This window comes from Colobus angolensis, unplaced genomic scaffold (genome assembly GCF_000951035.1).
Source record: "Colobus angolensis palliatus isolate OR3802 unplaced genomic scaffold, Cang.pa_1.0 Scaffold5, whole genome shotgun sequence".
NCBI lineage: Eukaryota > Metazoa > Chordata > Mammalia > Primates > Cercopithecidae > Colobus > Colobus angolensis.
Window position 1 is genome coordinate 4,176,769 of NW_012118487.1, and position 13,690 is coordinate 4,190,458.

General features: G+C 41.2%; 1 protein-coding gene across 5 annotated transcripts; it reads right to left on the bottom strand.

Moving 5' to 3' along the window:
* Nucleotides 1–9,101: 9,101 nt before the first annotated feature.
* On the bottom strand, nucleotides 9,102–13,593 carry CDKN2AIP (CDKN2A interacting protein). 5 transcript variants are annotated; one of them, XM_011959567.1, is made up of 4 exons: nucleotides 13,074–13,593; nucleotides 12,472–12,602; nucleotides 11,798–12,057; nucleotides 9,102–10,356 (listed from the first exon to the last, which is right to left on the bottom strand). In XM_011959567.1, the coding sequence occupies exons 1-4, from the start codon at nucleotides 13,343–13,345 to the stop codon at nucleotides 10,291–10,293; spliced, it is 729 nt and encodes a 242-aa protein (XP_011814957.1). In that variant the 5' UTR covers nucleotides 13,346–13,593; the 3' UTR covers nucleotides 9,102–10,290. The 5 variants fall into 5 exon arrangements, with proteins under 5 accessions (XP_011814957.1, XP_011814954.1, XP_011814955.1 ...); XM_011959564.1 differs by having other exon boundaries at nucleotides 9,949–12,057; XM_011959565.1 differs by having other exon boundaries at nucleotides 9,949–12,057; nucleotides 12,503–12,602; nucleotides 13,074–13,499.
* Between the last annotated feature and the right edge of the window lie 97 nt (nucleotides 13,594–13,690).

Consider the following 13,690-nt stretch of genomic DNA (forward strand, 5'->3'; position numbering starts at 1 on the left):
GTCTCTACTAAAAATACAAAAATTAGCTGGGTATGGTGGCGCATGCCTGTAATCCCAGCTACTCGGGAGGCTGAGGCAGGAGAATGGCTTGAACCTGGGAGACGGAGGTTGCAGTGAGCCGAGATCATAGCACTGCAGGCCAGCCTAGGCGACAGAGCAAAACTCCATCTCAAAAAAAAAGAAAGAAAGAAAAAGGAAAAGAAAAGAGGTTTAATTGGCTCACGGTTCTGCAGGCTGTACAGGAAGCATGGTGCCAGCATCTGCTTCTGGGGAGGCCTCAGGAGGCTTGCTACCATGGCAGAAGGCAAAGGGGAGTCCGTGTGTCACATGGTGAGAGCGGGGACGAGAGAGAGAGGGCAGTGCCACACTTTTAAACAACCAGATCTCATGTGAACTCAGGCCCCACCTCCAACACTGGGGACGGCATTTCAACATGACATTGGCAGGGGCCAAACATCCAAACCGTATCAATACTATTCCCAAATGCAGTTGATTATCTTTCTCATTGTTTACCTTTCAGTGTTTTTTTTTAAAAAAACCTAAAACCCTCTATTATTTGAATTGCCAGCGTTGAATGGTAAACGCTGACCTCATCTATTAAAGATGAGTAAATTTGCACACTTATTTCTACCTACCTTCTCTTTTCTGCCCCAACTTTTATTATATCATTTCTACATTATGAGAAAATATAAAATTTACTTTCTTTTCTGTCACTTTAATCCCTGAGTTTGCTTTCATCTTGGTTATACTGTTAAATAGTCAATGATTGCTTCCCATCCCTTTGCACTAACTTTCCCAGTCAGCTTTTGCTGGTTAAAACTTCTTTACTTATGCAGAGTTCATGGGACAATATCCTTGAGTTCTTGGTGTTAAAAACTGTGTCTGTATTGGAATCATTGTTTGCCTAGATATAAAATTCTTCTTCACATTTTTTTCTTAGTGTCTTCCGGTGCTTCGTGTCGCTATGAAGAGGTAAGAGTTTACCCTGAGTTTTTTCTTATATATTACTTCATCTTTTTGCCTGGACACCCAACGGATCCCTTCTAAAATCAATGAAGTCCAATAATTTATTAAGATATATGTAAATATTTAGAGCTGGGCATGGTGCATGCATCTGTAGTCCCAGCTTTTCAGGACGCTAAGGCAGGAGGATCTCTTGAGCCCGGGATTTCAAGACCAGCATGGGCAATATAGCAAGACCCCATCTGAAAAAAATATATATATGTGAATATTCAGTATTATAGGCCAGTTTTCCCTGAAATATGGTGTCCTCTTTTTGTATGTTGATCCTATTTTTTATTTTATAAAATTTTTTGAAGTGTTATTAAATATTTGTCCTGTTCAGTAATTGAACTTTATTTTTTGAGACTCCAATTATGCTCTTCATCTCATTTGTCTATTTTCTTTATCATTTGGCTCTAATTTTAAAATCCCAAACTGATACTTCCTTTGATCCACTTTTTGCTTTCGACTCGCTGCTCCTGTGTCGTCAGCAGCATCTTCTCTGCGTATGCTGCTTCCGATCTCGTTTTCAATTCTTTGCTGACTTTACTGCTTCCTCTCAGTTCCCGAGTCCCTCCAGCCTCCGTTTTATATATTCCTGTTGCGAATTCTTTCTTCCCTGAGCTACTACACTTCTGCTTTGAGCTCTTCCTTCATAGAACTGATTGCTGTTTAAAGTTGCTGCTGCCGTTTTTAATTCACGGAGTAATGTTTGGCCCCAGTTTTCAGACTAACGTTGTTGGCTCATGATGTGGCCCACAGGGTCTAACAATGTGAGACTGCCTGCTGTGTACCTCAGGGCTCCGCAGGCTCTTAGGTTTCTGGGATTTTTTGATAGATTAAGTATTTTGGAGGACATGGGTGAATATGCCTGATGTTAGGACAGGCACCCTGAGCTCAGTTATGACGTACTGACATACCGTGAGCCTCATGAACACCCAAGAGTGGCCAGTTTTTTGCCTGCTAAGTATTCCAGCCAGCTCCTGAAAACAGTGTTGCTAGAATACTAACAATTTCTCCTAGAGGATGGAAGAAAACCAAAGAGCTATGCCGCTACCAGGCTCTCCTGTGATAGACTTTGTCTGAAAGGGCATAATGCTTTGAGTCTGGCTCTTTCATCTCTTGAGGAGGCAGCAATTTTCATTTTCATCAGTGTGACACCTGTTGGCTGTAAGTGATATCACAAGTAATTTTTTGCTAATGATAGAATAAGGAAGATTGAATGATCTATTCTTTTTACAGATTATATCAGATTTAAAGGCACGTACTGTATTTGTGATGACCATCCATCTAACTGTTGGAAGGAACAAAACATAAGAGATTATCTTAGTGGAAACAGCTTTCCCAGGAAGGTAGTGATAACCAAAAAATTAGGGTAGGGAACTAAGAGAGACCAAGTCAACTGTAAGATAAGATTGTTGGCATCGTTCAGCAGCCCTTACCAATGGTTTTAATCGATAGACATCTGGTGAAAAAGCTGCCCATATTAGCAGCATTGGTAGCAAAGAGCTGCTTTGGCTGGATGTGATGGCAGCCTGGAGACCAGTAGAATGAAAAACCACAGGAACCAGGGGGAGGAAATCCATTGTGGGAGGGCACCAGCGTCACCCTATTCTGATCAGTTGTTTGAGTTTCTGAGGGAAATCTCCTGACCATTTTTCTTTCTGAGGCACAGTGTTTGGGGAACTTGCTGGAAGAAAGACCTTGAGGAGGGGGAGAGTGTGCTCCAGGACCTGGGAGTGCTGGATGGCTTTCACGACCATCTTCATACAGCGTGGACCATGGCAAGAACTTATTGGAGGTCTCAACGGCTGTTTGTTCACCTTGAGTCATTCCACAGGACATCTATTTTGGCCTGCCCAGCACATTTTTTTCCTTTTATGGTTAAAACATCCCTCTGGAAAGTCATCCCTGAGGCAGTGAGAATTTTCAGGAATTCTCCCCACCACCACTACTGCCCAGCCACCCATACCCAGGTCATATGGTCTCAGTGGGGATGGCAGTCAAGGTGCCCAGCTCAGGATAGGCGCTTTAGCTGGATCAAGGGTCTGTTGTCCAATGCCCAGGGACAGATAAGTTAACCAACCTCCGTTCTGGTCTCATAGCTTTGAATGCAAGTATGTTCTTGGCTCAGGCCATGTTATCTTGGGGAAGCTAGGAGCAATAGATGAAAATGAAACTGGGCAAGAAATGGTAGGTTTACACGAAATGTTCAGAAACAAGTGATGTGATAAAGGACATTATCTATTTGTAGGAGAGAAAACAAAGCAGACATTCAAGTTTTATTCCATATCTGAGCCAACACAATTCTTCATCTGCCTTGTTCCTGAATTTCCCCCAAGGTTTGGGAATAGAAACAAAACAAATATAACCCAAGTAGCCTTACATTATTTCATATTCTTTTATTTTAGGACAGTCTTGAAATAATCCCTCCTGTAGAAGAACGTGTTGGGCAAAGTAATTCATGACCAATTATAAATAGTGCCTCCAGCATCAGCACATAACTAGCATATATGATACTTCCAAGAAGAGTTTCTTAGAATTTATGTGCTATCAATGCTTCATAGACTTTAATACTATTTTTTTTCAACTTTTATTTAGCAGCTCTTTCCATACTACAGAATCAAATTCCTTTTTAAAGTAAGGTTTTAAAAATAAGTTCACTGTATACAGCAATCACAGGGATTCCAAAAAGGGCCACCTTCTTCCACAACTTCAAGGGGCACCACTCTTTGTAGTAAATGACGTCTATTACATTGCTTGTGAATGGCTCCCCCTGGTGTGTACAGCTCGGTGGCTCTGTATTTAAGGTCCTGATGCTTTCACTATTTCTTACTCAAGCCCTCTTTGTTTTGCTCTTTTGGAACCTCCTAAGAAGTGATGCATTCTTTAATTATAGCCAGGGGATAAAAGAAGCAGGATCATTGGATGAAAATTGTCATCACGCTCATCGCTGCTATATTGACACAGGTGAAATTCATGCTACACCATAGAGCAGGGGCTTCCCAACCCGCAAGCCTCTGGTACCAGTCTGTGGCCTGTTAGGAACGGGGCCACACAGCAGGAGGTGAGCAGCGGGTGAGCGAGCACAGCTTCATCTGTATTTACGGCTGCTCGCCATTGCTCACATTACCGCCTGAGCTCCGCCTCCTGTCAGATCAGCAGTGGCATTAGATTCTGAAAGGAACACAAACTCTATTGTGAACTGCGCATGTGAGGGAGCTAGACTGCACACTCCTTATGAGGATCTAATGCCGGATGCTCTGTCACTGTCCCATCACCCCCCGATGCGACCTAGTTGTAGAAAACAAGCTCAGGGCTTCCACTGATTCTGCATTATGGGGAGTTGTATAATCATTTCATTATATATTGCAAAGTAATAATAATAGAAATAAAGTGTACAGGCTGGGCGTGGTGGCTCACGCCTGTAATCCCAACACTTTGTGAGGCCGAGGCAGGTAGGTAATGTGAGGTCAGGAGTTCAATCAAGACCAGCCTGACCAACATGGTGAAACGCTAAATATACAAAACTAACTAAATATACAAAACTTAGCCAGGCATGGTGGCTCACACCTGTAATTCCAGCTACTTAGGAGGCTGAGGCAGGATAATCGCTTGAATCTGTGGGGCAGAAGTTGCAGTGAGCTGAGATGGCGCCACTACACTCCAGCCTGGGCAACAGAGTGAGACTCCGTCTCAAAAAGAAAGAAAGTGCACAATAAATGTAATGTGCTTGAATCACACCAAAACCATTCCCTAACCACCGTCCGTGGAAAAATGGTCTTCCCTGAAAGGGAAAGACCAAAAAGTTTGGGGACCACCATCATAGAGGTCAGGACCCATAGGTCTCCAATGCCTGCCTCTTTAACCTTCTCCTTGACATCCTTCCCTATGAGAACCATAGTGGCAGAATGATTGCTAGAGAATGCAAATCACAGGGTAGTGGAGTGAATATTTTCAAAATAATATCCTTATTTTACCCCATCTTATTTATCTTGCTAATCACATTTAATATCATTTTGAAACAAAAAACAAAGACAGAAAGGTGCACATATTTCTACCCCATACTAGTTTCCAAACTGCAGGTTGAGCATTCATGATAAACTCCTGCATTAAGTATATATGATCCACTATCAGTGTACATAAGTAAGATACATTAGAAATGCTTCCCAGGAACTCTCTTAGATTTTATTTCATGAGAATCATTTTTTCCTTAGCTAGTATAGAAAATTATTTAATAATATGCAAATGGTGAAGAGTAACAGACAGCATTCCTAAGATACATCATGCGTCTCGATGCATTGGTTATATCATTGCTCTGTAAATTGTCCTTGAATTCTACAAATAGATTGTCTAGAAAAATTTTCTAATGATTCAGATCACATTTTTCTTTAAAGTTTACTTTTTTAGAAGCTTCCTAAATAGTTGAACAAAAAACTTCTCAAATTTTCCTCAAAGTGTGAATTTCACTTACTGTTTTCCAGAATACAGGAAACAAGGATCATGGGACAGCATGTCTCACTGGCATTTACATTCAGTGCCCCAAATCGGAACCAAATCACTGTTCAAGTCTTCTGTAAGAACACTGGATTTGAGTCCCTGAAGTGCTGATAAAGTTTTATTTTTTGGCCTACATAATTATTATATGGGCATTGAGTATATAATACTCAATTGTTGGACTTTACATGGGTGGACTTTATGGGTTTTTGCAATTGTATTTCACAATTAAAAGAAATAAAAGGCAGCTATTTTTAGTATTACTTAAATGTTAATTTATGTAACAATCCCTTAAACCTGACCTGAGTCCCCACTCAGGTAAACTTTAATATGGCATCTACTTTAAAAAACTAATTAATTCAATTTTGTAGTAAACTAGCAGCTTCGACCCACATCCACTCTAATACCTGCTGCAGAAAGAGGCTGGCTGTTTACACTGAGCCTCCTAGTTGCTGCATCCCCTCTGCTCATAGTCCAGGAGGTAACTCAGAAATTGAGTCTGAGAACAGAGGGCCAGGTGCGGTGGCTCACGCCTATAATCCCAACACTTTGGGAGGCTCAGGCGGGTGGATCACCTGAGGTCAGGAGTTTGAGACCAATCTGGCCTAGATGGTGAAACCCCATTTCTACTAAAAATACAAAAATTAGCTGGGTGTGGTGGTTTGCACCTATAATCCCAGCTAGTCAGGAGGCCAAGGCAGGAGAATCACTTGAACCCGGGAGGCAGAGGTTGCAGTGAACCACTGCACTCCAGCCTGGGCAACAGAACGAGATCTGTCTCAAAAAAAAAAAAAAAAGAAAGAAAAAAAGGAATTAAGAACCAAACATATAATTCAGTTGTGGGGTGTGGCCACCCTCCTTTGACCAAAGTAGTTCTCTGTTTTACATACACAATGCCCCCATTTTTCTTTGAAGAAATATGGCTAAAATACAGTTTGAAAACCACTGATCACATATTCAGAACTTGGGTTTTATCATTTTTAAGTGTCTAAGCCCTGGTACACTGAAAACAGTATAAGGAAATCACTAGGTGATTCCCTTCCAAATCACCTTTTTGTACATTTGTCTCTACATTCCTTTTCAAGTTATATACATTGCACATAACAGTCAAACTTCAATAAAATGGTAGTCTTTAGTGTATTTGCTGCTTATATTGTTTAGTTTGGCTGCTTCCTAAGACCTCCAAGGATTCTGATTCTATTCAACCAAGTTTCAAAGTCACAAAGTATTTGATTGCTTCTTAAGTACTGGCATATGAAATCTCTAGTTTTTACTAAAAATGTCCTGTATCCAACCTTTTGTGTTTAGTATTACTTTTTTTTTTTGACACGGAGTCTCACTCTGTCACCCAGGCTAGAGTGCAGTGGCACAATCATGGCTCACTGCAACCTCCACCTCCCAGGTTCAAGCAATTCTCCTGTCTCTGCCTCCCAAGTAGCTGGGATTACAGGCACGCACCACCACACCTGGCTAATGTAGTTTAGAGACAAGGTTTCACCATTTTGGCCAGGCTGGTCTCAAACTCCTGACTTCAGGTGATCCGCCTGCCTCGGCCTCCCAAAGTGCTGGGATTACAGGTGTGAGCCACTGTGCCCGGCCTAGTATTACTTTTTTTCCCCCTTCAAAGTTAAAGTTCATTTAGTTTGGGGCCTTGTCTACTATTTTTCTTGCTAGATGAATAGCAAAGGAACAGAAGAAGAACTTGTTGTAAAAACTAATAATTTTCAGATAATTTTTTTAAAGGAAAAAAAATCGGCCGGGCACAGTGGCTCACGCCTGTAATCCCGGCAATTTGGGTGGCTGAGGCAGGCAGATCATGAGATCAGGAGTTCAAGACCAACCTGACCAACATGGTGAAACCCTGCCTCTACTAAAAATGTGAAAAAATTAGCTGGGTGCAGTGGCACGCATCTGTAATACCAGCTACTCAGGAAGCTGAGGCAGAAGAATCGCTTGACCCCAGGAGGCTGAGGTTGCAGTGAGCCGAGAGCACGCCACTGCAATCCAGCCTGGGCGACAGAGCAAGACTCCCTCCGTCTCAAAAAAAAAAGGAGAAAAATCGAGAGATATTGAAGTTGGTAGTAAGAAATGGTTCTAACTGGATAGCAACTAAGCTGTGTGCAGGGACGCCAAAGAAATATGATTGATATTTTTTTGGGGGAGGAGTAGTTGGACAATAAATGGCTTGACAACCCTTCATTCAACTTGAACATTCTGTTCTAGTAGAGAGTGAAATTATTTATTCATCAATCACTGAAAATATTACTCAAAAATCATGCAGGAATGGATAACCAATGTCTAGAAAGCAGGTCAATATAGGACTTTAGCACAATTTTTGAGGACAAAGCCCACAAAGTAGTAACACAGTACCTGTAGGACTGACCTGGTTCCCAATTGCTGCTTTGCTTTTGTTACTTTCTCACTGTTGTTACTCAAAAATCTAAACAGCAAGGAGAAATTTGTACCAAAAAAAGCAGCACTCGACAGGGAAAATAATTCAAATTGGAGCAGGCTCTTGATAATACATATCAAAGTCCTTAAAGTTACACATATCCCTATGACAATTATCCTAGCCAATGACAGCAGTGACAGGCTCTAAGAATTTAGGTCAAAAACTTATGACAATATCATTCTTCAAAGTCAACTAATTTTACCATTAAAAAAAAATTCTCATTTTAGCATCAAGAAAAATCTTGATGTCTCAGGAAACTGTCTCACCTCACTCATCTGAAAAAAATAGTATATCCCATCTTGGTAACCAACTTTATTCACTAAACTTGATTATACATTATTGTAGGCTGGTGTGTTTGGTTTTTTGGTTTTGGGGTGTTTTATGTGCAGATTTCTTGGTGTGTGTATGGTCTTTTTACAAAGTTCAACTGCATCCATATAGGATGATTCACTAGTTGAGGATATTCAAGATATGCAAGTATTAGAAGCATTAATAATAAAAGAGCCTCTGAAGTGACTCATTTCAAGGAGGCTTTAGAAAGATGCAGTCACTTAATCTGGTAGAAAATCACGTTCTGGGGGGGCATTTTCAGAAATTTCAGCATATAGAGAAGTGACGATGATAATAAACAATACAACATACTTGAACTTGGGTTTTGAAATCAGATGTGGCCTTGAATTATTTGACCAAATTACTTTGTGTAAGCTTCTCCATCTGAAAAGTAAGCCAAATAAGAAGAGCTCCTCATAAGAGGAAATGAGAATACATAAGTAAACCATGGGATACCTGCACCCTGCTGGGCACTTTAAATATATCATCTCATCTAACAGTCATGCTCTGTGAGACCGTTATTAGTCCTATTTCAGATGAAGTAAGGTTAAAAGGTTAAATTCCCAGAGGTTACACGTCTAGTAAGAGGCAGAGCCAGGATTCACTCTCGGTAACAGAATTCTAAAATATGCATTTCTCTTAAATCAGGATTCTTTAAATGTTATTAACCAAGAGTATTTTTCTAGGGTTTTAAACAGGATTATCATAAATGTACACTAAACAACTTCCTCCACATCAAAGGTCACTATAAAATATTTTCAATAACCTTCATATTAACTTGAAACAAGCCAATTTACAAACTTACCAAACCACCTAATTAGATATATTAAATTTATTTCTTTGTAATTTTTGCTTTTCTGATAATCATTATCCCACAAAATACGCTTTCCGAGACTGAGGAAAGTGAGGTAACTAAAAGTGCTTTCACAATACATTCATGTTATTGTGTCCTGCAATCTATAAAAGCAACCCACTTACAGTATATAGATTTTAGCTTTGGTATCCAATTAAATATCCTCAAAAATGAATCATTTTTAAAGGTTATATGGTAAAATAAAAACATCTGATTATGTAATTCAAGCATAAAAAAAGTATCGTTTTTATTACTAGAATACAAAATAGGAGTAACTGCTACATGCTTAAATTAAGCTTACGTTCAATTTTCCTATTCCAACACGATTGGCCCATTAAAGGTCTTTCTTTTCTCTGTATATTATCACCATTATTGCTCAATGTGCAGTATCTAAAAATAGAATCTAGAAAGCCAGAAACCACAAAAATAACATCTTGGGGCCAGTTTGAAGCAAAGTAAACAGAATATACAATGACAAACACAGACAGAATCACCTAAGACAAAAACAAAATTCCACTTCATTACTAACAAATGTAGTTAAATTGAATAGGCTCATTATCAAGAGCTGAACATGGCTCTCTGTTCTTTCCAGGATTCTAAAAGATTCGTACACACAAAAACCATCCAGTTCTAGATTTGAAAATTGAAGGGAATTGCTTTGCATCTATTCTGGCTCAGGGGGTTGCTGTAAAAAAAATAATAATAATAAAGATGTATATCACACAACTACCTGGTTGTCTAATTTATAATGACAAGTCGTGGGAAGCCTATTTACAGGAATTGGTTCTGACTTGGAGAAAAAAAACACAACTTCTTGAAAAGGTAAAATAGCTTAAAGCATTTAATATCTAAACAAATCAATCTGTTAATAGTAGTCACAAAATATGCTTAATATAGAAACCCACATTCATGTCTTTAAGAAAAAGTGTAAATTGTATTCCACCTCAAAACATAAATTAACCCGCTTAAAGAATCTGCAGCGGTCAAAGTCATGGTGAATTTTAAACAACTTCAGAATAAAATAACAATAAGTACTTTATACTGCTTAATATCTAAAAAATGCTTACAACTTCTCATAAAAATAGTTTGAAGCAACTATTTTTTCTTTTATTTTTTAACAGACATGTTCAACATTACGGGCAACATTTTTAAAACCTTAAGCTTTACAGACTTTCAAACATTCAAATACTGTGGTCCCTTTTCTTTGATGTGGTTTATTCAGCTAGAAAAGAAAACATGGTAGACAACTTAATACGTTTTCACCAAATTGAAAGTAGTACAAAAATTTTAGAACTCTACCGAACTACACGTCGTACCTAACGTATCATTAAAAATAGAAGACAGTATTTCTTCAGCAAATAAAACAGCATACTGATATGCTGTTAATGCATACCTTTTAATGTGTACTGTCATTCATAAATTATTTACAACTTCTACTGTGTGAAGAGAACTAGAATGTAAATTTTCTGCAAAACTGGAAAAAAAGCAATACAAAATTTGTGAAAGCCTGTGTTTTATGCTGTACAAAAGTCAGTTTTTCTCTTCAAATACCAGGTATTGTATGCAGTGATATTTTGGACACATTATAGTAATTCTTGAGGATGTTTTAATGCTGGAGGTAAGTTTACAGGCCTCGATTCTTCATCAAGGAGTACTAGATCTTCTATTTCACTGCCTCTGTATTTCCTTTTACATATTTTTACCACCACCTTTTTCTTGAGAAATAACTTCAATGCTTCTCTTGATGCAACCGCTTTTGCATTTTCTTTGCTTTTTCCACAGCCAGTGCCTAAATACACAGACTTGCACCTCAATTCACAAACAATACTTTCTTGAGAGCTCTTATTTTGAGGCAGATCTGCTAATTCTTTTAGTGGGACAAAAAATACATCCAGTGTTGCTTTCAGAGCCTCAATAGCTGCATTTAGGAGCTCACCATGATTCACACTGGGACTAAAGCCACCAACAGCTACCAACTTCCATGCCACCGTTTTATACAGTCTATTGAAAAAAGGTTGCTTCTGTTTCACATCTTCATTGGTTAACTTGCAAGAGAATTTGAGAGAACTCTCACTTGACTGTGAAGTACTTTTAGAAGGCAATTGTGAGGTGCTAGTCTGAGAACTACTCTTAGAAGCCAACTGGGACACACTTGCTAAGGAAGTGCTTTTGGAAACCAGTGATCCACTGGTCTGGGAGCTGCTCTTGGAAGCTAGAAGTGATGCAGCTACCTGGGAAGTGCTTTTGGAAGTTAGCAGCGATGTATTTGTTGAAGAGCTGCTCTTGGGAGTCAGTAAGGATGTGCCTGATGAGGAACTGTTTTTAGCAACTGATGATGAAACAGTTGCCTCTGAACTAGTTTTGGAAGTTAATCCACTTGAAGCTGTCTCTGAACTAGGTTTGGAAGACAATAGTGGCAATTCTACTTCTGAGCTTCCTGAGGAGCCCAACAAGGGCACCTCAATCTCTGAGCTGCTTTGAGAAGCTGAGGCTGAAGAGCCTTCCAAAGCACTCTTTTTAGGTGATCCACCCTGTTGTCTAGAATCAGTGGATTGGGTCATGTGACTATTCACACTGGATTTCAGCAAGGAAACAAATGATGCAGAACCGTGTTTATCTGCAGCTTCTGCTTCAGAAGCTTTCCCAGATGCTGCTGTTGTTACCTGAGAGGAAACGCTGCTGCTGCTTTGGCTGGAGACAGATCGATCTCCATCACTTGTAGAGCTATTCTGACTGGAGATGCCAGAGCTCCGAGCTGAGTTCCCACTCTCTGATTTGATGGCTGCCCCTGTACACGTTGAACTGTTTTCCTGCTGAGCTGATGCACGTTCTGTCTTGGCAGTTGTTTTTGCATGATCTTGCTCAACTGCAGAACTGTTTTTCCCTTCTGTAACTCGTTTTTTGGATGGCTCTTCTACCCCTTCTAAAAAGAAGAAAAACATAGATACATGACTAAGAATACCTCGTATGAAACGGGTGATGAGACAAACACACATTAAAATAAAGGCACAAAGTGAAAATATTTCAAGACTAATCGTTTCTTTAAAAAGTGTGGAGTCATTAATTTCTTAAAACAGTGTTGAATAACATCATGAATGTCTAATATTTTAAAAAACAACAGCATCAGACAACAATGGACACTTCAAAATCTAAAGCAGTCAAAGCAAACTATCAAATTCAAAGTCTAAAGACATATAGTTTAGGTTTAACATTCCAACTTTATTACTTATTGATAACAAAAATTCTGGCTTGTTAAAAAATTAATAACGATAATTCCTAATTATATCAAACTTATGCTCTAAACTCCTATGTATGTTCACATCTATGATCTGCTAACCATTGCTACTCGATATCCCTCTTTTCTTCACCTTGGCAACCAGTTCGTCTCTTGTTGTATAGGTTGGAGCATCTGTCACTTTGATGCCTTCAGCCATACTAAGTATTTTATCCATAACTTTTTGAGGATATCTGAAAAAGAAGGAAAAGTCATTTTTAAAAAAGCGCTTTTTCTAAGGTCCTATTTGTGCTTTGCAAAAAACAGGCCACAGGAACTGCATTTCCTGGCTGCAATCAAGAAAGTGTACCAACCGCCAAGAACTGTTTCCTGGAACTCCATAAACAAGTGCCCCAGGGTCTAGGAGGCAGGGCACCTCCTCACTCATCTTAAATCTAGCACCCGTCCCCAAGAGCGTTGTCCCCTAACACCAGCAACCCTACCAGCAGCTCCCCCTACACCACGGGGCACACAGACGTCCGGGAATCATGTCGGCTCCTCGCAGGGACACCTTTCTCACCCTTAGAGGGCAGCCGGGGCGGCGGATTCCCGCGCTTCACAACTTCCCCTCCCCGCCGAGGCCGGTCCCGCGGAGGGCGCCGAGCGCCGGTCTGCAGGTGGCAGACAAAACGGGGCGTGCTGGTTAGGGACGCCGCCTCACTCACCGGCACCCGAGGAAGACGTGGTTCGCCCAGGCCATGGAAAAGGAGATGAGCTGCTGCAGCTGCCGGTTTCGGGTCCCGCTCTCGGCGTCGGCAGCTTCATCCGTGCTAGCGGAGGCAGCGCCGCCAGTGGGGGCCAGGTCCCCGGCGTTGCGGAGCAAAAAATCCCGGCGGTGGCGCCAGTGTTTGTCAGTCTCGCCGTCGCAGCGCAGCGCCTCCACCCAGGCGGCCACCCGCGGGTTCTGGCTCAGGTACTCCGACACCTCCTGCGCCATGTTGGGCCTGCAGGCCGCGGAGGCCGCGAGCACAGCTGCACCGGGAGACAGGCACGGAGCACGGGGAGAGCGGCCCTGTCACTGCGGCCTGCACGGGCGGCCCTCCAGATAACGCCCCTCCACAGGCCCAAAGACCAAACAACAGCGCTCGGAGCAGCCGAACCGCCCACTTCCGCCCGCCGCCGACTTCTTCCCTTTTATAACCTCGCCGCCGCCGCGCGCCCTCGCGTTCTTCCGGCGCGAGCCGGCGCTCCAGATAACGCCCCTCCACAGGCCCAAAGACCAAACAACAGCGCTCGGAGCAGCCGAACCGCCCACTTCCGCCCGCCGCCGACTTCTTCCCTT

Excerpts from the sequence above, each read along its gene's own strand:
- CDKN2AIP (XM_011959564.1), bottom strand. The coding sequence starts at position 13,345 with ATGGCGCAGGAGGTGTCGGAGTACCTGAGCCAGAACCCGCGGGTGGCC. Across the intron at positions 12,603-13,073 it reads CACGTCTTCCTCGGGTGCCG|ATATCCTCAAAAAGTTATGG; the intron begins GTGAGTGAGGCG and ends CTTCTTTTTCAG. Across the intron at positions 12,058-12,471 it reads AGGGATATCGAGTAGCAATG|AAGGGGTAGAAGAGCCATCC; the intron begins GTTAGCAGATCA and ends TCTTCTTTTTAG.